Genomic DNA, 26,121 nt, shown 5'->3' with positions numbered 1-26,121 from the left:
ACGTTAGTTGTGGGTCTCCTTCTAGGATTTTAAACAGTGGTGTCAACTCAGTGGTGGGTATCTTTAAGTATGGGCGCAACCAATTAATATCCCCTAGGAGTTTTTGGAAGTCATTCAAATTTCGCAATTGATTATGTCTTATCTCAAGCTTTTGGGGGCAAATTACATCTGTGTAAATGGTTGCTCCTAGGAATTTGCTAACACTAGATTTTTGGACCTTCTCGCTTGCTATATTCAGTCTCCAATTTTCTAGGGATCTAGTGAGATCTATATATGCTTCTTCTATTTCCGCTGGTTGTGGGGAGCAAAGAAGGATGTCATCCATGTAATGGATGATCTTTAGCGTGGGATAGGTCTTACGAATTGGGTCTAGCGCTCGCTGAACGTACAGTTGACATATGGTGGGGCTATTTGCCATTCCTTGAGGGAGGACCTTCCACTGAAATCTGGCATCGGGTTGTTCATGGTTAATAGCTGGCAAAGTAAAAGCAAATCTTTCCCTGTCCTTGGAGCTTAGAGGTATAGAAAAGAAACAATCTTTAATATCTATTATGAGCACTTTCCATTCTTTGGGTAAGGCAGAGAGGAGTGGCAGTCCCCGTTGTACGGGTCCAAGCATTCTCATTTGAGCAGTTACTGCTCTCAGATCATGAAGCAACCTCCATGATCCTGACTTTTTCCTGATTACAAATATGGGTGTGTTCCATGGGGACACAGAGGGTTCTAGGTGTCCCACTTGGAGCTGCTCTTGCACTAAGCAATGAGCTGCTTCTAATTTTTCAGAGGATAGGGGCCACTGAGGAACCCATACGGCCTCCTCTGTGAGCCAAGGTATGGGCATGGCATCTTCAATGGCCCCTATGAAAAACCCAGGCCGTGACGGTCATTCTTTACTTTGGGCAGGATGGGCTCTATGTGTCCCTGTTGGTGTTTCCCCAGCCCCTTGCCAGGGATGTATCCCATGTCCATCATCAAGCCTTGGGCGGGGGTGGAGTATTCATTAATGAGTTTGAGGCCTAAGTCTCTCATGACATCCCTCCCCAATAAATTGACCGGTAGAGGGAGTACATAAGGGGTGACTGTACCCTCTTGTCCTTCAGGGGCTCGCCATTTCAATGGTTTGGCACTAATTGAAGGACTTGACTCATATCCTAAACCTTGTAATGAATGTGAGGATTGGGTCACAGGCCACTTGGAGGGCCACCAGGTTGCAGAGATAATACTTTTATCTGCTCCAGTGTCTAGGATTCCCTCAAAGCTCTTTCCCTCTATTTGAAGAGTTAATTTTGGTCTGTCTGCTAAATCTAATACTATGAAGGCTGAATCCCAGTCAGAGGAGCCGAAGCCCCTTTCTCCCCTCTCCGTGTTGGTAGCAGGATAATTGGCGTGGAGACTAGGTAAAACTAAGAGCTGGGCTATGCGGTCTCCCGGAGATATAGGGTAGATTCCTCTAGGGGCCGAACACATGATTTTTACCTGTCCTTCATAATCTTGATCTATGACTCCGGGATGAACTACCAGACCTTTCAATGCAGCAGAAGAGCGCCCTAGGAGTAACCCAATGGTATTTGGTGGTAGGGGGCCTTTAAAGTCTGAAGGGATAGGCTGAACTCCCATCTGTGGAGTCAACACTATTCTGGTGGTGGCACGGATGTCCAATCCCGCGGAACCTGAAGTGGCTCTCCTTGGGGGGCCTGGTTGTTCCCGAATGACACTTGCGTGCTGGTTGCCCCATATATTTGCGGGCCCTGGTGACGGGGGCCCCTCTGGGCGTTTTTTTGGCAGTTCTAAGGGTTTCCCTTCTATATCTTTAATAGACCGGCACTCATTGGCCCAATGCCTGCCTTTCTTACACTTAGGGCATAACCCAGGGGTCTTTTTGGTTGTTTGTTCTGAAGCTGGGCTCCTACACTCTCTCTTTATATGTCCTAATTTCCCACATTGAAAGCATTTGATACTTCTGTTAGTGATCCTGGCTTGTTTGTGGCTCTGTAATATGGCCGCGGCTAGGCCCACATTGGTGAGTGGCCCTCCTATTTCTCTACAGGCTTTCAACCAGGCGTGTATCCCTTTTTGTTTCCAGGGTGTTATCGCCTGTCTGCATTCCTTGGTACATTGTTCAAATACTAATTGCTCCACTAGGGGCATTGCTTGTTCCTGATCTCCAAATATTCTGCCTGCGGCCTCCATCATACGAGCGACAAAGTCAGAAAATGGCTCGCTCGGCCCCTGAATAATTTTTGTCAAATTGCCTGATACTTCTCCTTTGTTGGTGAGGGCTTTCCATGCCTTGGCGGCGCACGTGTTTATTTGTGCGTATACCTGTAAGGGGAAGGCGGTCTGGTTGGCTACCCACTGTCCTTGGCCCGTCAGCATATCATATGACCACGCAGGCTGTCCTTCGGCCGCGTTTGCGCGTGCCTGGGTCATACTGATATCATGCCACAATGCCTTCCATTCTATGTATTGCCCCATACTAGAAAGGCATGCCTTAGTTACATATTGCCAGTCTGCGGGTGTCATGGCTGTCTCTGTTAATCTCTCAACTTGTGCTATGGTATAGTTGGCACTGACCCCATACGCTCGGACGGATTCCGCTAAGTCTTTAACTTGTTTATGACTCAGGGGTTGGTGAGAGCATACACCGTTATCCTCAAATACAGGAAACATTTGTCTAATTGCCTGAAGAGTATCTGGGTGGCAAAAGGAGAGTGCGCCACTCACGTAAGGTGGCGGGGCAACGGGCGTCGGGGGACACCCTGCTTTCATTTTTTCCTTGGTCCGCTTTTCAACTTTGCTGGTTCCCTTACTTCTGCACTCTGCGGTTTTATTTTCTTCCCCTTCCTCTGCGGACGTTAATTCCTCCTCAGATTCCCTATTGGAGAGTTGGAGGTCCCTCAACTCTTTCCAGGGGTATTTACTATTTTCTCCGAGGCGATCGTCACTCGCTTCTCGGGGCTCTTTCGCTTTTGCCCTAGGCGGGCTTTCTCCCTCACTCTGGGGTTTCTTTACTTTCGTTTTTGTGGCCTTTTTTCGGCCACGCGCGCTCTGTTTCCCGTTCCGTTTCTGACATGCTCTCTTGGATATCTGTCAATGCTCTCTGACCTTCTTTTATTACCTTTTCACATCTCTCATCTTGCAGACAAGCTCTAATCAGTTTCCAGAGGGGCCTGGTGCCTCCCCTCAGGCTACCCTCCTCCTCCTCTCTATCAAGATCTTTCCCCAGTTTGTCCCAGCTCGGGATTGAGAGGGACCCTGAACAAATGAACCAGGGGGCCACACGGTCTATCTCCTTCACAAAAGATCCTAAGACTTTGCTGGAGACCTTCAAGTTTCGCTCTTTGAGAGCTGTCTGCAGCGCCGTGACTAATGACGGTGCCTTCCCCATGGTGCCTCCTTATTTACAGTGAACCATCAACCATCATCCTAAAAAGCAGGGGACTCTCGGAACTTACCCCTCCGGGCTTTCTTCTGACCTGCAGTTCTGAATCCTCTCCAGATGTCTGAAGGGTCCTCTCTGTGCTGGTGATGTTCTGGTTCCCGGGTTTCGGCACCACTTGTCGCGTGCCCCGTCCTCACTGGCAAGAACAGCACGCAACAACAGCAGGATTCTTCTGCAGAAAGCTTTATTCTTCAGCTCTTTGTGAAACAAATGAGTTGGGCAGGACCCAGAGGGGAAGGAGAGGCTTGCTTATATAGTTCTCATGCTCTGACCTGGTTGGTGCGGCTCCATATGCCTTATTACCATAACAATTTGGTGGGTCTCATTGGTCCTTATGCCAAGGCGCAATTAGCATGTAGTTTAGTGGTGTGGGATGATTTGTCATTAGGAAGTTCGGGGCCTTCCGGCTGCCCTGCATTGGGCGCTATTTTCTGAGCGCGGCTGCCAACACTCCAGAGAGTGCTGATGCCGGAAGCTCCTCCTCATATCGTATCTTAGTTCATTTTCTGGGTAGCCAAGCTAAGTCTTGATCTTCTGCATAGAAACAAACAGACCCTTTGCCCACACTTTGATATGCCCTCTATACCACTGTGTAGAACTCATTGGAGGTCAGCACACAGGGACTGATTTTTTTTTTTAAATCTTTAACCTACACTTACATGAAGAATACTATGTTCACTATGCTCTCCCCTATATCAGGTCCCCCCTAAAAACCACATTATGGTCACTGTCCATCAGCATAGCAAAATGTAGAATCACTACTGGTCCTCTCTGTGTTGTACAGCCCTGCCTCCTCTTTCTCCCTCCCCCCACTATGCATGCTAATCTTAATACCCCCCTTCTTCTTCCCCTCCCTTATCCCCCCGTGCCCACCCATCCTCCCCAGTTCTTTTCCCTTTGGTACCTGTTAGCCCATTTTTGGGTTCTGTAATTCCGCTGCTGTTTTGTTCCTTCAGATTTTCCTTTGTTCTTATATTCCTCAGATGAGTGAAATCATTTGGTATTTCTCTTTCTCCGCTTGGCTTATTTCACTGAGCATAATACTCTCCAGCTCCATCCATGTTGCTGCAAATGGTAGGATTTTTCCTATTCTTATGGCCGAGTAGTATTCCATTGTGTATATGTACCACATCTTCTTTATCCATTCATCTACCAATGGACATTTACGTTGCTTCCAATTCTTGGCTATTGTAAATAGCACTGCGATAAACATAGGGGTGCATCTGTCTTTCTCAAACTTGATTGCTGTGTTTTTAGGGTAAATTCCTAGGAGTGGAATTCCTGGGTCAAATGGTAGGTCTGTTTTGATCATTTTGATGAACCTCCATACTGATTTCCCCAATGGTTGAACTAATTTACATTCCCACCAGCAGTGTAGGAGGGTTCCCCTTTCTCCACAGCCTCGCAAACATTAGTTCTTGTTTGTCTTTTGGATGGCAGCTATGCTTACTGGTGTGAGGTGATACCTCATTGTAGTTTTAATTTGCATTTCTCTGATAATTAGCGATGTGGAGCATCTTTTCATGTGTCTGTTGGCCATCTGTATTTCTTTTTTAGAGAACTGTCTGTTCAGTTCCTCTGCCCATTTTTTAATTGGGTTATTTGTTTTTTGTTTGTTGAGGCATGTGAGCTCTTTATATATTCTGGACGTCAAGCCTTTATCGGATGTGTCATTTTCAAATATATTCTCCCATACTGTAGGGTTCTTTTTGTTCTATTGATGGTGTCTTTCGCTGTACAGAAACTTTTCAGCTTAATGTAGTCCCACTTGCTCAATTTTGCTGTTGTTTTCCTTGCCCGGGGAGATATGTTCAAGAAGAGGTCACTCATATTTATGTCTAAGAGGTTTTTGCCTATGTTTTTTTCCAAGAGTTTTAGTGGTTTCATAACTTACATTCAGGTCTTTGATCCATTTTGAGTTTACCTTTGTATATGGGGTTAGACAAAGGTCCAGTTTCATTCTCCTACATTTAGCTGTCCAGTTTTGCGAGCACCATCTGTTGAAGAGACTGTCATTTTGCCATTGTATGTCCATGGCTCCTTTATCAAATATTAATTTACCATATATGTTTGGGTGAATGTCTGGAGTCTCTAATCTGTTCCACTGCCTTGTGGCTCTGTTCTTGTACCAGTACCAAATTGTCTTGATTACTATGGCTTTGTAGTAGAGCTTGAAGTTGGGGAGTGAGATCCCTCCTACTTTATTCTTCTTTTTCAGGATTGCTTTGGCTATTCGGGGTCTTTGGTGTTTCCATATGAATTTTTGAATTATTTGTTTCAATTCATTGAAGAATGTTGCTGGTAATTTGATAGGGATTGCATCAAACCTGTATATGGCTTTAGGCAGGATGGCCGTTTTGACGATATTAATTCTTCCTAGCCATGAGCAGGGGATGAGTTTCCATTTGTTAGTGTCCCCTTTAATTTCTCTTAAGAGTGACTTGTAGTTTTCAGAGTATAAGTCTTTCACTTCTTTGGTTAGGTTTATTCCTAGGTATTTTATTCTTTTTGATTCAATGGTGAATGGAATTATTTTCCTGATTTCTCTTTCTATTGATTCATTGTTAGTGTATAGGAAAGCTACAGATTTCTGTGTGTTAATTTTGTATCCTGCAACTTTGCTGTATTCCGATATCAGTTCTAGTAGTTTTGGAGTGGAGTCTTTAGGGTTTTTTATGTACAGTATCATATCATCTGCAAATAGTGACAGTTTAACTTCTTCTTTACCAATCTGGATTCCTTGTATTTCTTTGTTTTGTCTGATTGCCGTGGCTAGAACCTCCAGTACTATGTTAAATAACAGTGGGGAGAGTGGGCATCCCTGTCTGGTTCCCGATCTCAGAGGAAATGCTTTCAGCTTCTTGCTGTTCAGTATAATGCTGGCTGTGGGTTTATCATATATGGCCTTTATTATGTTGAGGTACTTGCCCTCTATTCCCATTTTGCTGAGAGTTTTTATCATGAATGGATGTTGAATTTTGTCAGATGCTTTTTCAGCATCTATGGAGATGATCATGTGGTTTTTGTCTTTCTTTCTGTTGATGTGGTGGATGATGTTGATGAATTTTCGAATGTTGTACCATCCTTGCATCCCTGGGATGAATCCCATTTGGTCATGGTGTATGATCCTTTTGATATACTGTTGAATTCTGTTTGCTAATATTTTATTGAGTATTTTTGCATCTACATTCATCAGGGATATTGGTCTGTAATTGTCTTTTTTGGTGGGGTCGTTGCCTGGTTTTGGTATTAGGGTGATGTTGGCTTCATAGAATGAGTTTGGAAGTATTCCCTCCTCTTCTATTTTTTGGAAAACTTTAAGGAGAATGGGTATTATGTCTTCTCTGTGTGTCTGATAAAATTCCGAGGTAAATCCGTTCGGCCCCGGGGTTTTGTTCTTGGGTAGTTTTTTGATTACCGTTTCAATTTCTTTGCTCGTAATTGGTATGTTTAACTTTTGTGTTTCTTCCTTGGTCAGTCTTGGGAGGTTGTATTTTTCTAGGAAGTTATCCATTTCTTCTAGGTTTTCCAGCTTGTTGGCATATAGGTTTTCATAGTAGTCTTTAATAATTCTTTGTATTTCTGTGGAGTCTCTCGTGATTATTCCATTCTCATTTCTGATGCTGTTGATTTCTGTTGATTCTCTTTTTCTCTTAATAAGTTTGGCTAGAGGCTTATCTATTTAGTTTATTTTCTCAAAGAACCAGCTCTTGGTTTTGTTGATTTTTCTATTGTTTTATTCTTCTCAATCTTGTTTATTTCTTCTCAGATCTTTATTATGTCCCTCCTTCTGCTGACTTTAGGCCTCATTTGTTCTTCTTTTTCCAGTTTCGATAATTGTGATGTCAGACTATTCATTTGGGATTTTTCTTCCTTCTTCAAGTGTGCCTGGATCGCTATATACTTTCCTCTTAAGACTGCTTTCGCTGCATCCCACAGAAGTTGGGGCTTTGTGTTGTTGTTGTCATTTGTTTCTATATATTCCTTGATCTCTATTTTGATTTGTTCATTGATCCATTGATTATTTAGAAGCATGTTGTTAAGCCTCCATGTGTTTGTGAGCCTTTTTGTTTTCTTTGTAGAATTTATTTCTAGTTTTATACCTTTGTGTTCTGAAAAATTGGTTGGTAGAATTTCAATATTTTGGAATTTACTGGGGCTCTTTTTGTGAACTAGTATGTGGTCTATTCTGGAGAATGTTCCATGTGCACTTGAGAAGAATGTATATCCTGTTGCTTTTGGATGTAGAGTTCTATAGATGTCTGTTAGGTCCATCTGTTCCAGTGTGTTGTTCAATGCCTGTGTGTCCTTACTTATTTTCTGCCTGGTGGATCTATCCTTTGGGGTGAGTGGCGTGTTGTAGTCTCCTAAAATGAATGCATTGCAGTCTATTTCCCTCTTTAGTTCTGTTAGTATTTGTTTCACAAATGCTGGTGCTCCTGTGTTGTGTTCACATATATTTACAATGGTTATATCCTCTTGTTGGACTGAGCCCTTTATCATTATGTAGTGTCCTTCTTTATCTCTTGTTACTTTCTTTGTTTTGAAGTCTATTTTGTCTGATATTAGTACTGCAACCCCTGCTTTCTTTTCACTGTTGTTTGCCTGAAATATGTTTTTCCATCCCTTGACTTTTAGTCTGTGCCTGTCTTTGGGCTTGAGGTGAGTTTCTTGTAAGGAGCATATAGATGGGTCTTGCTTTTTTATCCATTCTATTACTCTGTGTCTTTTGATTGGTGCATTAAGTCCATTTACATTTAGGGTGACTATTGAGAGATATGTACTTTTTGCTATTGCAGGCTTTATATTCGTGGTTACCAAAGGTTCAAGGTTAGTTTCTTTAGTATCTTACTGCCTAACTTAGCTCGCTTATTGAGCTGTTATATACACTGTCTGGAGATTTTTTCTTCTCTCCCTTCTTATTCCTCCTCCTCCATTCTTCATATGTTGTGTGTTTTGTTCTGTGCTCTTTTTAGGAGTGCTCCTATCTAGAGCAGTCTGTGTAAGATGCCCTGTGGAGGTGGTTTGTGGGAAGCAAATTCCATCAGCTTTTGCTTGTCTGGGAATTGTTTAATTCCACCATCATATTTAAATGATATTCGTGCTGGATACAGTATCCTTGGTTCAAGGCCCTTCTGTTTCATTGCATTAAATATATCATGCCATTCTCTTCTGGCCTGTAGGGTTTCTGTCAAGAAGTCTGATGTTAGCCTGATGGGTTTTCCTTTATAGGAGACCTTTTCTCTCTAGCTGCCTTTAAAACTCTTTCCTTGTCCTTGATCCTTGCCATTTTAATTATTATGTGTCTTGGTGTTGTCCTCCTTGGATCCTTTCTGTTGGGGGTTCTGTGTATTTCCGTGGTCTGTTCGATTATTTCCTCTCCCAGTTTGGGGAAGTTTTCAGCAATTATTTCTTCAAAGAGACTTTCTATCCCTTTTCCTCTTTCTTCTTCTTCTGGTACCCCTATAAAACAAATATTATTCCTTTTAGATTGGTCACATAGTTCTCTTAGTGTTGTTTCGTTCCTGGAGATCCTTTTTATGTCTCTCTCTGTCTCAGCTTCTATACGTTCCTGTGTTCTGGTTTCTATTCCTTCCATGGCCTCTTGCATCTTATCCATTCTGCTTATAAATCCTTCCAGGGATTGTTTCACTTCTGTGATCTCCTTCCTGACATCTGTGATCTCCCTCCAGACTTCATCCCATTTCTCTTGCATTTTTCTCTGCATCTCATCCCATTGCTCTTGCATTTTTCTCTGCATCTCTGTCAGCATGTTCATGATTTTTATTTTGAATTCTTTTTTCAGGAGGACTGGTTTGGTCTGTCTCCTTCTCAGGTGTTGTCTCTGTGATCTTTGTCTGCCTGTAGTTTTGCCTTTTCATCGTGATAGAGATAGTTTGCTGGGCTGGTACAAGTGACAGCTGGGAGAGCTTTCATTCTTGTTGGTTTGTGGCCTTCCTCTCCTGGAGAATAGCGACCTCTAGTGCCTTATGCTTGGCAGCTGTGCGCAGACAGGGCTTCTGCTACCTGCCTGGTTGGTTTGGAGTTTATCTCCACTTTCGCTGTGGGCGTGGCATGGCTGGGGCTGCTCCTCCAAAATGGTGGAGCCCCATTGCAGAGTGAGTGGCCGGGAGGCTATTTATCCGTAAGGGGCCTCTGTGCTCCCTGTTGCCCAGGGGGTTAGAGTCCCCAGAGATCCACAGATTCCCTGCTTCTGTGCTAAGTGTCCTGTCCTGCCCCTTTACGAATTCCAAAAAGCACTCTCCAAACCACAACAACAACAGCAGTAATGAAAGAGTAAAAAAAAACAGGGAAAAATGCGTGTTTTTCTTTTTCCTCAGGCGCCAGTCTCCGGCACCTGCCTGCCGGTCTTGCTGTCCTCTTTCCCTAGTATTGGGGTCCCTGTCCCTTTAAGGCTTCCAAAAAGCGCTCGCCAAAAAAAAAAAGGGGAGAAATGCACGATTTTCTTTGTCCTCAGGCGCCGGTCTCAGGCACCCACTTACCGGTCTTGCTGCCTTGTTTCCCTAGTATTGGGGTCCCTGCCCTTTAAGCCTTCCAAAAAGCACTCGCGAAAAAAAGAAGGGAAAAACACGCAATTTTCTTTGTCCTCAGGCGCCTGTCGCAGGCACCCACTCACTGGTCTTGTTGCCCTTTTTCCCTAATATTGGGGTCCCTATCCCTTTAAGGCTTCCAAAAAGCACTCGCCAAAAAAAAAGACCGCTCCCGTTTCTTTGTTCTCCGGCATCAGCGTCAGGCACCCGCTCACTGGTCCTGCCACCCTGTTACCCTAGTATCCAGGACCCCACGCATGCACTGTGTCTGCGCTCTGGTCCTGAATCCTGGGGCTGGGTGTTCAGCAGTCCTGGGCTCTCTCTCCCTCCCTGCTCACTCCTCTCCACCTGCCAGGGGCCGGGGGGAGGGGTGCTCGGGTCCCGCCGGGCCGAGACTTGTATCTTACCCCCTTCGCGAGGCGCTGGGTTCTCGCAGGTGTGGATGTGGTCTGGATGTTGTCCTGTGTCCTCTGGTCTCTATTTCAGGAAGAGTTGTCTTTGTTTTATTTTCATGGATATATGTGGTTTTGGGAGGAGATTTCCGCTGCTCTACTCATGCCGCCATCCTGGCTCCGCCTCTCCCTTTATGTGTTTTTAGAATCTGTAGTGATACTCCCTCTTTCACTGTGGATTTTGGTTATGTAGGTCTTCTCTTATTTCTCATAGGTCTAGCTAAAGATTTATAAATTTTACTGATCTTTTTAAAGACCCATTTTCAGTTTCATTTCTATTTTTAAATTTGGGTATATTACCTTTCTATAAATGATTCTGGTTTAAATTATAAGAGCAAACTTTTATAATTTTAATTATTTAAAATTCATTAACATTTGTTTATGACCCATGATGTGGCCTATCTTGGTGAATATTCTGTTTGCACTTTGAAAAGAATAATTATTCAGTTTTAGGGCAGATTCCTTATAAATGTCGGTTAGATCCAACAGATTCAAATAGATGACATTTTCCAATTCTTTTATATCCTCCTTGATTTTCCGTGTTAGTGAAGAGAGAAATTGGAGCTTCCTGCTGAATTACGAATTTATCTATTTCTCCTGTCAGTTTTGTTAGTGTTTTGTTCCTGTATTTGGAAGTTCTTTTGCGAGTTTCAATGCAGATTTAGTGAACTGACCCTTTTATCAGTATGTAATATATGTAATAATGTCCTTCTTTGCTCTGAGGGCAATATTCATCTGATAGTAATATAGTTACTCCAGCTTTCCCTTGACTAATGCTTGCATGGCATATCTTTTTCAATTCTTTTACTTTTACTCTACCTGTATCATTATCCTTGAAGTATATTTCTTGTTAATAGCAAAAAATCTGGTCATTTACTCCCCTTTCTGACAATCTCTTTTAAATTGATATGTTTAAACATTTGCATTTCACATGAATTATTCATGTGTTTAGATTAGGTCTGTCATTTTGCTGTTGTTTTGTTTGTTCTGTTATTCCTCAGTTTTTCTTTTCCTGCTTTCCATTGTGTTAGTTGAACATTTTTAAATATTCTGCTTAGTTTACCTAATGTGATTTTGATTATCCCTTTGTATACTTTTTATAGTGGTTGCTTTAGTGATTATAATATATATCATGGATTCAAAACCTGATTATATATTAAATGCTTAGTATTTGTTGATTGAAGTGATATTTTTGGAATCTAATTGTGATTTTTATTGTAAGTCCTGAAATTGTCTAAAGTTCTGAAAAATAATAGAAGCTTTTTCTAACATGCACTCTATTAATACAGTATTTTCCATGTATAATTTTCTCAAAAAGTAATCATGACACTCCTTTGTTTACCAGTAACTTGTTTTGCTTGATTTACAAAGGAGATACTGTTTTATCTTCATAATCTCACGTAGGCTAATGCCTACTGTATTATGCAGCTCAATTTTGCTTTTGAGCCAGAAATTTTCTGTTTATATACATGACTTGTAACTCTTTAACTCTGCAAGCTTTACACAAGGCTAGCTTTGAGGACGGTTCTATATTTCGGTGATTCTCTTTATATCATAATAGTCAAAATAGTTGTATGACAAGGTAAACTCTGCCTCTTGTGTAGGATCAAAATTTCCTTTATTTCTTTGTTTCCTCCTCTATAAAATAAAGTATTTGAACTGTTTGAACTCTGGCAGTTTTTTGTGTTGGAATACACTCTAATTTGTCTATATTCAGATTAATATACTCTACTTTTGATAATTTACAGATTAATTCAGTTCATTTAGGGATTTTTGGTTTTGTTCCTATTAAACCAAATTCTACAGCACCTATAGAGCAAATTGAGGAACATAAATTTTACTAATTCTTTACAAGTTGTCTGAGTTTCAATAATTCACATAGGTACTAGAATGTAGCTTTCTTAGGCCTCTGATATCCATTTGTAAGAAATTTATAGCATGGAATAATTAAAATTGTCTTGTCAGTCATTCTGCTTATTGTTGTGACCCAAGTCATCTTCGCATTGTTCATCAGCCTCAGTCTAGTTCAGTGCTGTGCAGTAGAGTTTTCTGTGATGTTAGAAATGTGTGTGTCTGTACTATATAATATGATAGCTACTATACTTTGAATTTAACTTTTCAGCAACCACATGTGGCTAATAGGTCATTACAGAGCAACACAGATTTAATGACTTATGGTTTCCCCTTATATTAAATTTATATTGAACTCCTCTTGGAATTTTTTCTGAATCTCTCAAGCATAATCTTGTACATAAGCATAAACTTCTAAGAGGGTCCTTGACCTATTAAAGTCAGTTTGCAGAGCGGGAGACAGAAGGCTGAACAAACTGGAAAGGAAACAGTACATGAAATAATCATTAAGTATGGTAGTGTTGCGAGGCAGCCCCATCTGGGGAGGTCTCCCTGCACATTATGCAAAACCTCTACTAGGACGGGGGAGGGAAGGCTCTTGACCTTGATAGGGAAAGAATTCTCAAACAGGTCAGACAAGTAGTGCAGGTAAGAAAGGAATTCAGTGAAGTTTGAAGAGTAGCAAGGGTCCCAAAAAAGTGACCTTTTAGTTGTGTAGCCATGCAAGTAGCAGAAAGTAAGGAAGCACAGAAGGAGAAAAGGCAAGTTCATTGAACTGATCAGCATAGGGCAAATCCCTTGCCAACTCTTAAAGCCAGGGTCACCTGGCGTCCAGTGTCCACTTGATCTGCATGGCATGAAAATTATATCCCTACCCCCCAGAATTTGTGGGAGCCATGGTGCACTGGATAGAGTGAATTTCAGGTGATTGGAGTCCCAAAACAAGGAAAGGAAACTTGAGGCAGACGGCTAAGGAACAAAATTGTACGGCCACAGTTTCACTCTGGTTGCCCTGGTGATGAGAACATGCAAGCCCCTCCCTACTCAGTGGTTCCTGCACCCACTTCCCTACTTGACTGAAATGAAATAGGGAGAGAGAAAGGATTGTGTTTAAGACTAGAAAGCTGAATGCAGTAGCAAAATGACAGAGACGCAACTGGTGGTGAATGCGGGTTGACTGTTGTTTTGTCCTGAGAAAGAATTCAAAGACAAAGCACAGTAGGGTTTGAAAGGAAAGGAGCGGCACACAGCAGCAATTCACCGGAGAATTCCGCTTTATTAGGGAAAGGTGCTGGGTTATATATGAAGGGGCATAGGGTGATTGTGGTGTTACTTCTACGGGGCTGGTGGCTGTTGGCTAGGTGCTGGGATTGGGAGGGGGGCGAGAGGTGATTGGGCTTCAGGTGGCACCGGCGGGAACCGAGGACCCCGAAGAGAAGCCGGAAGTTTGCCATCTTTACTGGTGGGGGCCCTTCAGGGGTAAGCAGCAAAACGTTCATTTAAAGAAGCATATACACTCAGAAGCGGGAGCATGGGCAACCTCAGGAGGTACACTTAAGAGTTTGGGGTGTTGTTAATAGGACCTTTTGGGTTAGGTTTTATATAAGGCATGATATATACAGGTGATAATTCTTTTGAAGTTTTGTTTTAAGAATAGGATTGTGTAAGGTGACTGTTGATCAGTATTTTGACATTCTTTACTCACTGTAGCTTTCTTTATTTGCACTCTGGAGGTCTGTCTCATCCTGGTTACAATGTTACTTAATTGAAGAATAAGAAGAACATATAAATATAGATGAGTTAAAGAATAAGCTGGGCCTTTATCACAGGCTAAGTAGATTTTAAAAATGGTATGACCCTTGTACCATTTCCCTGCTCTATCTCAGTATGACAAGGATTTAAATCAGTGAGTAGGTTGATAAAGTGACTAAATGCCTGGGGATGTTTGGGAGTTCAGTATAGGAAAATAAACCGCTCCAGGAACTTGAAGCAGGAAGAATCTAATTAATTTAAAATGGAATTAGATGTTGTGAAATTATTCATCAAACCTATCAGATTCTTGGTTGGGTCTTCAGGAGTAACTTCTAGACGGATGCAGAACTATCAGAGAATCTATTCGAGTTCTCACTTCCTGAGCCATGCTGGAATGACAAACCTTTTGACACTGCTTCCAATCTACTGCTTCTCGTTACCCAGAAAACTGGATATTAGATACAAGTCTAGAGAAGGTGGGAAGAAATACAAAAGTAGTTTTCTTTGTTTTTCGGTGGCAAGCGGAGTGGACTTGAACAAGAGAACTTTAATTAGAAGCTCAAATTATTAAATAAAAACTTCCTTTAGGCTAAGACAGCCTCTCTGAGAAAATAAATTATAGAGACTTAGTGAAAAACAAATTGCACTACTTGTGGTGCACACACTTTAAGTAGGTTTCATTGCTTACATTTACAAATAACCCTTACATATCCATTCTTTGCAGGATCCAGGATGAGAAGACTGATAAAAGAAGAAGCTAGCTGAACAGCTATAAGATGCCCAAATCTGGGTTCACAAAACCAGTTCAGAGTGAAAATTCTGACAGTGACAGCAATATGGTAGAAAAACCATATGGAAGAAAGGTATATGATTATCCTAAAGATTCGTTGACTCTTTTGGAACTAGGAAAAGACTCCCAATTTAGTATTTTTGGTAATTACTCATAAAATAACAATCAGTATGGATGGCAGATAAATCCAAACCATTTATCTAAACTTTTTAGAAATAAATTGGATTCCTGTAGGGTAAGATTGTTTTTCATTCCCTAAGATGACACAGTTACTAAGATCTCAGGATTACAATAATCATTGAGAGGCAGGAAGAAGACCAGGACCTCACAATCATTTGGAACTTCTGCCTCCACCACTTGATCCCTTGTAGCAAAGCACACATACTACAGTAGCTGTTCCATTTTCCATGTCTGTAACCTTGGATACATTTATGTAACTTTTCTAAACCTCACTGTCTCTCTGTAATAAAGGACAATAGTGCTTTATAAAATTGCGGTGACAGTGAAATGGGATAAGTATTGTGCTTATTATATGATGCTTAGTACATCGTAAGTGCTCAATAAATGTTTGTTTTTATTAATCATTGCCAGTGACCTGTGATACTGTCTTTTTATATCTGTCCTTTTCCTTTCTGTTTAATTTAGGTCCTCAAAACCTTCATTTAGACTTAGCACTTGTCTTCCAACTGGTCTCACTATCCCTAGTCTCTCCTCTGTCTAGTTATTTTGACATACCATCTTTGAATTTTCTTTCTGTTTTCTTTTTCCTTTTAAATCTCCCCCTGCCCCCAAGCCACTTTCTTGTTGAAAGACATCTGAAACATTTCCAGGTTTTGGCTAATGTGAATAAAGCTGCTATGAACATTTGTGTAGAAATCTTTTTTAGCTGCATAATGAGGTAAGATTTATACAACATAAAATTCACCCATTTAGTAGTATATTTCAGCTCTTTTTTGATAAATTTAGAGTTTTGCAACCATCATCACAATCCATTTAGACCATTTCCATTGCTAGATCTTTATGCCCAATTGCAATCAGTCCCTGTTCCTACCCTAATCCCCAGAAAACCCCAAATCTGCTTTCAAAATCATGATGTGTAAGTTTTTAAACCTTGTCTTTTTTAAAATTGTTTTTGGCTAGTCAGGGTCCTTTGCATTTCCTTATAAATTTTAGGATTCGCTTGTCAGTTTTTGCAAAAGAAAAGCCTGCTGGGACATTAATTGGGATTTTATTGATTCTTTATGTTGACTGTGTATAACTTTGATCACTTTGAATATTATTGCTGTCTTAACAATATCTTCCAATCCATCACCACAGAATCTGCGTCCTTTTATTTAGATTTTCAATTTCCTTTAACTACAGATTTCCTTCATAGTTTTCAGTGTACAGACCTTGCACTTCTATATTATTAAATTATTTGTAGTTTATTCTTTTGGATGCTATTGTAGATGACTTCATTTTGGGTGTTTCGTTGCTTGTATATAGAAATACAATTGATTTTTATACAATGATCTTGTATCTTGTGACCTTATTTTACTCATCTGTTGGCTTTAAAAGTTTGTGGAGTCCTTAGGATTTTCTATGTAGGGATGTCATCTACATACAGAGATCATTTTATTTCTTTTACAATACTACTATATGGATACTTTTTTTTTCTTGCCTGATTCCACTGGCAATTTCTGCCTTTGTTTGCAGTGTTTAATCCACTTACAATTAATGTAGTCATTGATAAGTGTGTATTTGTATCTGCCATTTTACTGTTTGTTCTTACATGTTTGATGTCTTTTGTTTCCCATCTATGCTGCCTTTTTTCTTTTAAATATTTTACAGTGTTCTACTTACATTTCTGATTTTTTATACTATGTATCTGTGTTAAAACAAAGTTAAAACTTTAAACTGTATTGAATTGTAATCTTAAAATATTGGTCTAAGGACTATGATGTGCATCCTAATTACTACAGGTTAATGCTGACTTCAGTCCAGTAAGATACAGCAAATTTGCTCCAGTGTAGCTCTACTTCTGCCCCTTCATTATCTATCTAATACAGATTATATCTACATTGTTACTAATCTGACAAAAGAATGTTATAATTATTCCTTTATTCAGTCTTACCTTCTAAAGAAATAAGAAGAAATATATATTCATATAGTTCTTTGTTTTTACCTACATATTTACCAGTTTTGGCATTCTTAATTTCCTGTGGATTCAAGTTACTGTCTGGTGTCATTTCCTTAGAGTCTGTAAGAATTTTCCTTAGTATTTTCTATAAGACACATTTTTAGTTACGATTTCCATCAGTCTTCATTGATCTAGGAATATCCTGATTTTGCCATTTTTTAAAAGCAGCTTTGGGACATAATTCACATGCCACACAATTTATTTATTTGAAGTGTCCAATTCAGTAATTTTTGGTATTTTTGTAGAGTTGTGTAATTATTACCACTATTAATTTTACATTTTTACCTATAAAAGAAACCCTGTGTACTCATTATCAGTCACTCACCATTCTGTCCCCAACCTCCACAGTCTAAGACACCCATTAATCTACTTTCTATCTGTAGATTTGTCTATATTCTGGATCTAACATATAAATGGGGATTTACAGTATATGGACTTCTTGTGACTGCCTATATCTTCAAAGGATAGATTTGTTGGATATAGATTTTTAGTTGATTTTTTCTTTTAGAAGATTGAATATGTCATCCAACTTCTTTCATGCTTTTACTGTTTATGATGAGAAGTCAGCTGTTAATTGTGCCCTTGTGTGAATTTTTTTTTTTATTGCTGCTCTTACATCTTTAAACAATTTGACTGCAACATGTTTAGGTTCCCTTTATGTTTATCCTTCTTGGAGTTTGTTGAGCTTCATGCATCTATAGATTAATGGCACTCATGAAATTTAATATTTTAATTTACTGATTTTTCTTTTTTTTACCATCCCATCATATCTGTTATTGAACATAATATACTTTCAGTTACTCTACCTTTGAAATCCAGTATTCCCATTTGGCTCTTTTTGTAATTTTTCTTGATTGATGTTCTCTATTTTGATAAGCTTTATACTTTAATTTTTAAACAATTTCTCTGCTTTTTTCAATACCTGCTTTATAGTCTTTGTTAAATCTAGTATCTTGGACCACTTGGAGAAGTTTCGTTGAATTCTTTTCTCCTTGCTTTCATATATGTCTTAATTTTTATTGAAACTGGACAATTTTTGGTCATGTATTATAGTGGCTATACAATTTTAGATTCTTGTTATCTCCTATCTGAAAGTTGTAATTGTTGATGGGTTTTGTTTTACTTTGAGTAAAATGTCAGGAGTTTCTCTGTGGTATTATCATAACCACTGGTGTCCATTTTTTTTCTTTTTCGTTTTTAGTGTTGCTTCCTAGGGGTTTGCCCCTGTATCTGCATAGATTATTCAGCATTCATTAATTGGTCAGAGATATGTTCAAACACCATGAGCCAGTAAGACTCCCACTTACTGCTGACAGACGTGTGTGTGTTGGGTTTAGTGTTTAGACATTTTTCAAATCTTCCCTGGCATTTACTTTCCCCTGGGCTCACCCAGGTCTTCCCTTTGCTTGTGTATAGTCGACTAAGGATGTGTAGAGAGCTTGGATCCTCTCAGATCTCCACTGTATGTGCACACAATCTCCCAGTCAGTAAGAGATATATGGAGAGCTTAGCCCTTCTCAGGTTTTCCCCATACATTTACATAGCTTTCCCTGTCAACCAGGGATATGTGCAGTCTTATCTAATGCCTCCGATGTCTCTCTGATTTCTTCTCTAAATTTCTGGCTCCTCCACCAGCAGCTGCTCCCTCACAGTGGGACTACAATCTTAGGTTAATAGAACTGTGTTCACCCCCTACCCCATTTGTTTCCTGCCCTGTTAGTTATTTTTATCAACAATGTGGCTGAGTGTGGGATTTTGGCCCTCTACACTAAATTAAGGCAGTGCTCTCAGGCAGCAAAGATGCTTGTTTTCATTGCCAGCCCCACCCTGGTAGCTCTTACCACAAACTAAGCATTGTCAAGGGAATAAGAGCAAACCCCAGGCAAGAATGCCTGAGACACTTACTGTTCTTATCAGTAATGCAGCAGTTTTTCTTGAAAAAAATGCTTCTCAATTTGTTGTTTGCCTTTTTTCAGTTTTTAGAAACTTGAAATGATTGTTTTTGACAATTTTGTTCAGATTTATGGTTGTTCTTGGAAGGATACTTTAAATATCTTTACTCCACCACAGACAGAAGTTTCCCAAATGTGTTTTAATGTGACAGATCTTAAGAACATGATTTCATTAATTTGTTTATTTTATCCAACAAACCTTACATGGGATTCCTATAGGAGAATTATGACCTTTGGAATAAAACAATGAGTGGTTAAGGCATGGTCTAAATTTTTATGAAGGCTCTTAGTTACTTTACCTGTATATCTGAAGTGTTTTGTTCCCAGAGTCCCTTGATGCCCTTCAACATATAAATTGAGGATCCCAAAGAGCTTTTTTATATGTGGGTATATCTGTCAATAATTTACAATACCAGAAATTAAAACTGAGACAAAATTTAAATGTTTATTAATGGATTTTAAAAAATAGTAAAAGTGTTACATATTAACTCACATATTTTTATAAAAAACAACTTTATATTCCCAGATAAAAATCATTAGTCTGACAAGTGTCATTGGTTTTGCAAATATCTTTAATGTCTGGTTTAAACAAAAGAGCCAAATTCTCATCAGTTTCTGCATGCAGTATATTTTTATATCACTTACCATGTAGTCTTTAGAAAACTCTAATCTACATTCTTGAGAGAATGAGAGAAATATACTATAACATCTTGGAAATAGACATAATATTTGTTGTGACCATACTTCTGACCTTGCAGATCCTCTGAAATGGTCTCAGAGACCATATTTTGAAATTTTCTGTACTGTTGTAAGAATCACACTGATGAAAATATTGAGTGTACAATGATGGGATAAAAAGGATAGAAGCATCATTTCTAGGGGCTTCAGGAATGGTCTCAGTAGAATAGAAACAATTCTCAAGGATAATGAAGTATGTGACCAGCAAGCAGAAGCTATATAAAAGATATGAATCTGTTGCAGTAGTGCATATGAAGTTAGAATGTAGCCTGTGAAGGATGGAGGATAGGAAATGAGCATTAGACAGAAGTCAGCCCATTATAGCCTATGTGTCTTGCTAGGATCTCGTACTTTAACTTGTAGTCAGTGAGCCAAAAGGGAAGATCCATGATAAAGACCAGTGAGAGTGTTATTTTAAAATTCCAAGCAAAAGGCAGTATGGCAGTGGCAATGGGGATAGAGAGAAGTTCACATATCTAGAAGACATTGAATTAAACTTAACTGTGTATGTACAAAAAGTAATCTGGGTCTACTTTGAGGTGATTGGGCTATTCCATGGAAGGGAATTCAGTAAAAGGAACAGGTTGATTTGAGAAGAATATTTGACTTGTACTTGATGAATTGAATTGGACATTGAAACATCCAAGTTGAAGTATTAGGTAGGTAGATGTGAGTCTAGAGCTCAAAATAGGTAGATTGAAAATAAATATATGAGGATTTGTGGAAAAGTAATCTACAGGAATGGCAACGCCAGAAAGAGTGTGGGGCAAAAATGGAGGAGTTCAAACATTTTAGGAGAAGGCGAGAGTGAATAAGGAGAACAGAGAGAAGCAGGACACACCACAAAGGAGAGTTGTGGGGGCAGAATACAGTATTAAAGGGAGGAAAGATGAGAACTTTTATTTCTAAATGTTTAAATATAGTGAAGGCTGCATTTGTGAAATTACATCTTGGCTTCTTCATGTCACTTTTTGGGTTTGAATTTATATAAGGCTGAACTTGAAGCATTTGTTCTTCCTATTTACCTTGTGTCTTGAAAGCTGCCACTAAATACACAGTAGTACTTGAGTATTGCCTTCATAAAAGTGTGATTTCTTAAAAGTGTAGAGACAAGCCAAAAAGCAAGTACTTTTCAATAACATAATTCTGTTAAAAATATTGGTTAGGTAAGTTAAGAACACTTTTTAATCATTATATTTATAAATAAACAGGAAGAATAAATACAAATTAGTAGATTAGTAACTTTTGACTTACCTGACAGAATATGTTCTCAGTTTCTGTTTAATCTTTCAGTATTTTTTCAAGATCACATTTGTTTGGGTAAGGGTCAGAAGCTCTTCTGAGGCAATATGCATGGTACTCCATGTTTTTGGATTTCTGAGCAGCTTTACATCAAAAGCTTTGTTAGAAGTAATTTTCTTCAGTTTTAAATAGATTATTTGGCTGCTGCTCTGCACCTTAAGAGAGGAAGGGCCAATTTCCATTCCAGATTTCCTGCTTGTAGATCACACTATTGCTGCTGCTTAGGACAAAATGAAGCTAGAAGAAAGGATAGGAGAGAAAAAGATACTGCATGTTATATTCATCTGTGTATTTGTAATTATCTTTTCCTAGTGAGTGAATGGCCTTGAAGCTGTCCTCTAGCTTTTATTGAGTTTTTTCTTCCATGAAATTTTTAGAAATGAATATCTAGTTGTTCTGTTATGTAAATAAAGACCTTATTTACAGTTTTAATATGATAGTCTATTGTTTTTATAAGATCCTAAATTAAGAAAGTAACCTGAACTAAAATTTAATTTCTTAAATGCATTTAAACAGAGCATAATTTTAAACAATCACATTCTACAGCAATATACTTTTTACATAAAGTGCTTTCATTACCTTATTAAATATCACAATAATCAGGGGTTCATCAACATTTCTACTTACAAGTCTTCAAATATTTTATCCTTTTATTACTAGTCTGTGGGATTTTTTTTCTACTGGTTTTAGTTTAGAAATTTTTCCACTGAAGTTTTTAGCTATAAATAAGTATTCATAATTTGCAAAACAAAACCTTTCTTAAAACCTCCTATGATAATCTAAACCCTGGGTTAAATTTGTAAAGTATAAGTGAGTGGATATTAATCACTTAGTCTTCTAAATAGCTCTGTCCTATCCTTTTCATCAGTATAGTTCAAACCTTTATTATCTTCTATCCAGGTGATAATCAAGAAATTATTTATTTTATTCAAGTAATATAATGCCTGTTCATTGTAGGAAGATTTGGAAAATACATGTAAGGATAATGAAAATAGAAATTGCCTTGTCAAAAATCATGAAGTATCTGAGATTTTACCATACCCTACTTGCAAACTAATCAGTTTCAAGGATGCTGGCAGAACACATGAGACTTCTAGGTTAGATATAAAGGAAAGTTGATTTCTCATAGCAATAGCAGTAGCTATATGTTAGCATTTTGCCTGTTCCAAGAGCCCTATTTTACACAAGGGGACATGAAAGAGGGCCACGTAATGACCACATGTACAGGGAGTTGCATTACAGGATAGGAACCCGAAATCTTTCATAATAGGTGGTAAGTCTACCTGACCTTTGCCCTTTCTCCTAAAGGGAGAAATTATTTATTACACTGAACTGTAAAACAGATCTGCCCTTTTTTCCAGAGAGAGCCACTGCACTATCTTCCAGGGCTTTTCTGTATACAAATATCCTTGAAAAAACAGTCCAGAACCAAGGAAGTTAGTGTGTCTCCTTGTAAGATGTGTGGATATGCAAGAGAGCCATGGAGAATTGTCTGCTAGCACAACTGTAATGCCATTACCAACAGATAGCCATTAACATTTTAATTTGTATCCTTTAGGAGTTTTCTATTAACTTTTTTTTTCTAGGTAAATTTTTACCTCTTCATTTTTCTATCTTACTGAGTTGGTAAAGACTGCCAGTTCATTGTCTAATAGCAACAGTGATAGAAGGTCATTCTTGTCTTGCCACAGATGTTTTCATGAAAGAATAAAAAATAATTGAAATGAAAAAGACTTGAGATATTTTGAAGTAATAAGCCTGACAGAGTCATGTACTTTTTGTGTCATGGATATGGAAGAAGAATGTGCCAATGATTATCTGAATTGACAGAGTTTACCATTCTGTATTACAGAAATTTCAAACAATCAGAAGTAACTGTTTCTTTTGAAAATTACTTAACCCAGATCTGAAAATAATTTTCCAAGTATTAAGAATCTCACAAAAACCCTTTGCTCAAATAACATTTCCAAGGACAATTTTATTTGACAGGAAACAGAACAGGTTGGTAGCAGTTACAGATATTCACACTAATCATGATATTACATAGGAGAACATGATCAGTATATTCTTGTGAACATTTTCCATTTAACATGCTATCAGATTGGTTTCTTTTACCTTGTTTTGTGGCACAAAACAGTATCTTTACTTATGCAGGTTCAAGGAAGAAGGCACATCAATTTTTTCTTTATATTTTACTAATAACAAAGATTGGTATTTCTAAGGCAAGTCTCTAGAATGTTGTTGGTTAACCTTTGTATCTAATCTTGTCTTTTTATTTCTGATGCTTTGACATCTGGGGACTTACCAACCCTTGGGAGACTGCCACTCCTCCCACTGCTACCCAATTCCTAGAGGTCATAAACAACTCATTTGTGACCCTCTCATATGCAAACCAACCAATCCAGAATTCATCCCCAGTTACTAACTTTATCCAGTTTTCTGTGGGCCGCTATCCTGCTGCCCTAATAATCACACCAGATCCAGGTACCAGACTATAGAGAAACAGCAACTAGACCCTAGAACCTGCTGAAATTATTCAAACTATCCAGTTCTGAGTCTCTTTGCCCTGTCTTGCCTTTTCTTTCCTGTGGAACTGCAATAAAATCTTTTGCCCACATAATCTTCCTCTTTCTCTGCCTCCTGACCCAAGCTGGTGCTTCCCTTTGTTGCCCTGAGTGGTATGGCATGCCTCCTTTTCTTGGGATCTGGGAGTGACAAACCGTCTTTTCAGTGGCAATGGTCTCCTGATATGTTGGCCTCACCATACCTGAATAATAACCAAACCAACGTTTTAAAACAATCTTAAAAGCAAAATGCATGCCTGTGAAGCTCCATTTCATTGGCTGACATGAAAGTGAAAAATCAGCTCAAGAGGATTTTTTACATAATAACTGGGAAATGTGAGGCTTTTATTCTTCAGTAGTCATTACCAGTCAGATATAAGGAAGTCACATTCTCTTCCTAATTTGCTAATATATTTTCCAAAAATGATTGTAGAGTCTATTCATATATTATTCTTGTCACCCTTTAAGATCATCATGAGTTTTTAAAAAATCTATTTTGATATAGTGAATTGTTTTAAAATATTTTCTAAAAATGAACTGTTCTTGTATTCTTTTTATGAATGCTGCTTGATATTTATCTTTCTAAGATAGTAAGTTTATTGAGGAGAGTTTATTTTTGCATGTATCTCAAGCCCTTTAGTGCATAATTTCTATCTCATACTCTTGGTATCCATTTTGGTTTAGACTTAAAAAATGAACTGGGGAGTTTCTAATCTTATTTTTATGCTATAGTATTATTTACATGAAATGGGAAGTATCTATTCCTTGGCTTTTTTATTAAAAATCTCTCGTAAAATATTCTGGGCTAGATACCTCTTTTAAACATAAAATCTTTGGCTATAGGTTTATTGTTTTCTATGATCATTGGTCTATTCAGATTTTCTTTTTCTCTCATGAGCCAGTTTTTAGTAATACATTTTTTCCAGGCCTTAAATTTTTAGTGGTATAAAAATGAATGCAGTATTCTTGTATAGCTTTTTAATACCCCTTCTGGATTTGTATTTAGGTCACACTCCCAATCTTTGTTCTATTTCTCTTCTTTAATCATTTCCATGGCTAGACTTGTAAAGTTTTATTCTCTTGCTATTTTAGAATCACGTTTGGTTTTATTAATAAATTCTACCTTTAAAAAAAGTTCAGTATTTATTTTTTATGCCCCTTCTTCCTCTTTTTTCCTTTATTTTCATCATGGGTTGAAAGCTAGTGTCTTCTGCAATCTTGAGCCATCTTCTGGTTTACTTCTGAGAATATTTGTAGGTATGATATCTGTCATCTATTGTCACAGTTTGAGAACCATTGTTTTAAGCTCTCCTGCTAAGGTGATGTAGCTTAGCTTAGTATCTAGCATGTTTTTCACAAGTTTTTCACATGTTTTTCATGTAACCCAGTTTAGATGTGCTAATACCAATTCAGATGTTGGTTTATAAGTGTGAACTTGATAATAGCTGTAGACATGAGGGTAGGTACCTCACCTAAATGAGGGGCACATGATATTAATAAAACATAATCTGTTTAATTCAATCCATAATTGCTTTTCAAATTTATATATTTGCTTTATTGATGATAATTATCTATATTAACTTGTTCTGTTATACTTAAGACATTGTTTTATATTTATTTTAAATTTCTGTTACTACATAAAATAGAGGAATATGAAATAAGTTAGAAAAAATGGTAAAATTGTTGAAACTGGGTCTTTTGAGTACTTGAAGATGAAGGTTTGTAATACCCTCCTTACTTCTGTGTGTCTTTGAAAATTTCCTTCATCAAGTGTATTTTAATAACTATTACTTAACTAATGTTGCTATAACTTTATTCATATTTGATTTTTAATAGAGTAAAGACAAGATTGCATCCTATAGTAAAACTCCAAAAATTGATCGAAGTGATGTGGGCAAGGAGATGAAAGAGAAATCGTCCATGAAACGTAAACTTCCTTTTACCATTAGCCCATCAAGAAATGAAGAGCGAGATTCAGATACAGGTAGAATAATTTATAGTTTTCTGGTAAAATCTTAAATCATTCTTTTTCTGTGATTTTCCTCGTATCTTTCCTCTTGCACCCTATTATAAAGAAATAATTGTATTTTAGTATTTCAGATTTATCCATTTTGGTGCAGAAATTCATGTATTTCTCATCCAGACATGATTTCTAATCAGAGATTAAAAACAATTTTACTTTTTTCCATATTCCTAATATTTATTACGAATCTCTTACCACTTTCAGAATTTAATTTCTTGGGGAGCATTCCAGTGATGAAAATTTATTCAGTGGCAGAAACATAGGGTATATATGGTAGATTTAAGAAACAGTTGTTGAGTTTTCATGAACACATTATTGAACCCACCAAAGAAAAAAGTTTAGAAATTTTAGATTCAGAAGTGAGTCAGAAATAAGTGTCACCCCAAAACAGAAAAGAAAATGTTGAGGCTGAGGCTGACTGCCTAAGCCAATTTATAGTACTTTTTTCTCAATTCTTGTATGTCAGTAATGATACTTGACATTAGTCAAACCCAGTCATTCTAATAGATTAGAACCTTATTACCA

The 26,121-nt window shown here is 38.2% G+C and overlaps 1 protein-coding gene across 3 annotated transcripts in view; it reads left to right on the top strand.

The window, feature by feature from the left end:
• ANKRD12 (ankyrin repeat domain 12) overlaps positions 1–26,121 on the top strand; it is a 182,188-nt gene that overhangs the window by 47,294 nt on the left and 108,773 nt on the right. For all 3 annotated transcript variants that reach the window (XM_037008382.2, XM_037008384.2, XM_037008380.2), the window contains exons 2-3: positions 14,773–14,911; positions 25,410–25,557. In XM_037008382.2, coding sequence (XP_036864277.2) covers positions 14,825–14,911; positions 25,410–25,557 — 235 coding nt within the window. In that variant the 5' untranslated portion in view covers positions 14,773–14,824. The remainder of the gene's footprint in view (positions 1–14,772; positions 14,912–25,409; positions 25,558–26,121) is intronic.

The sequence above is a fragment of the Manis javanica genome, chromosome 9 (genome assembly GCF_040802235.1).
Source record: "Manis javanica isolate MJ-LG chromosome 9, MJ_LKY, whole genome shotgun sequence".
Classification (NCBI taxonomy): Eukaryota; Metazoa; Chordata; class Mammalia; order Pholidota; family Manidae; genus Manis; species Manis javanica.
The sequence above is the reverse complement of the archived record's forward strand: the minus strand, read 5'-3'. Positions and strand labels throughout refer to the sequence as shown.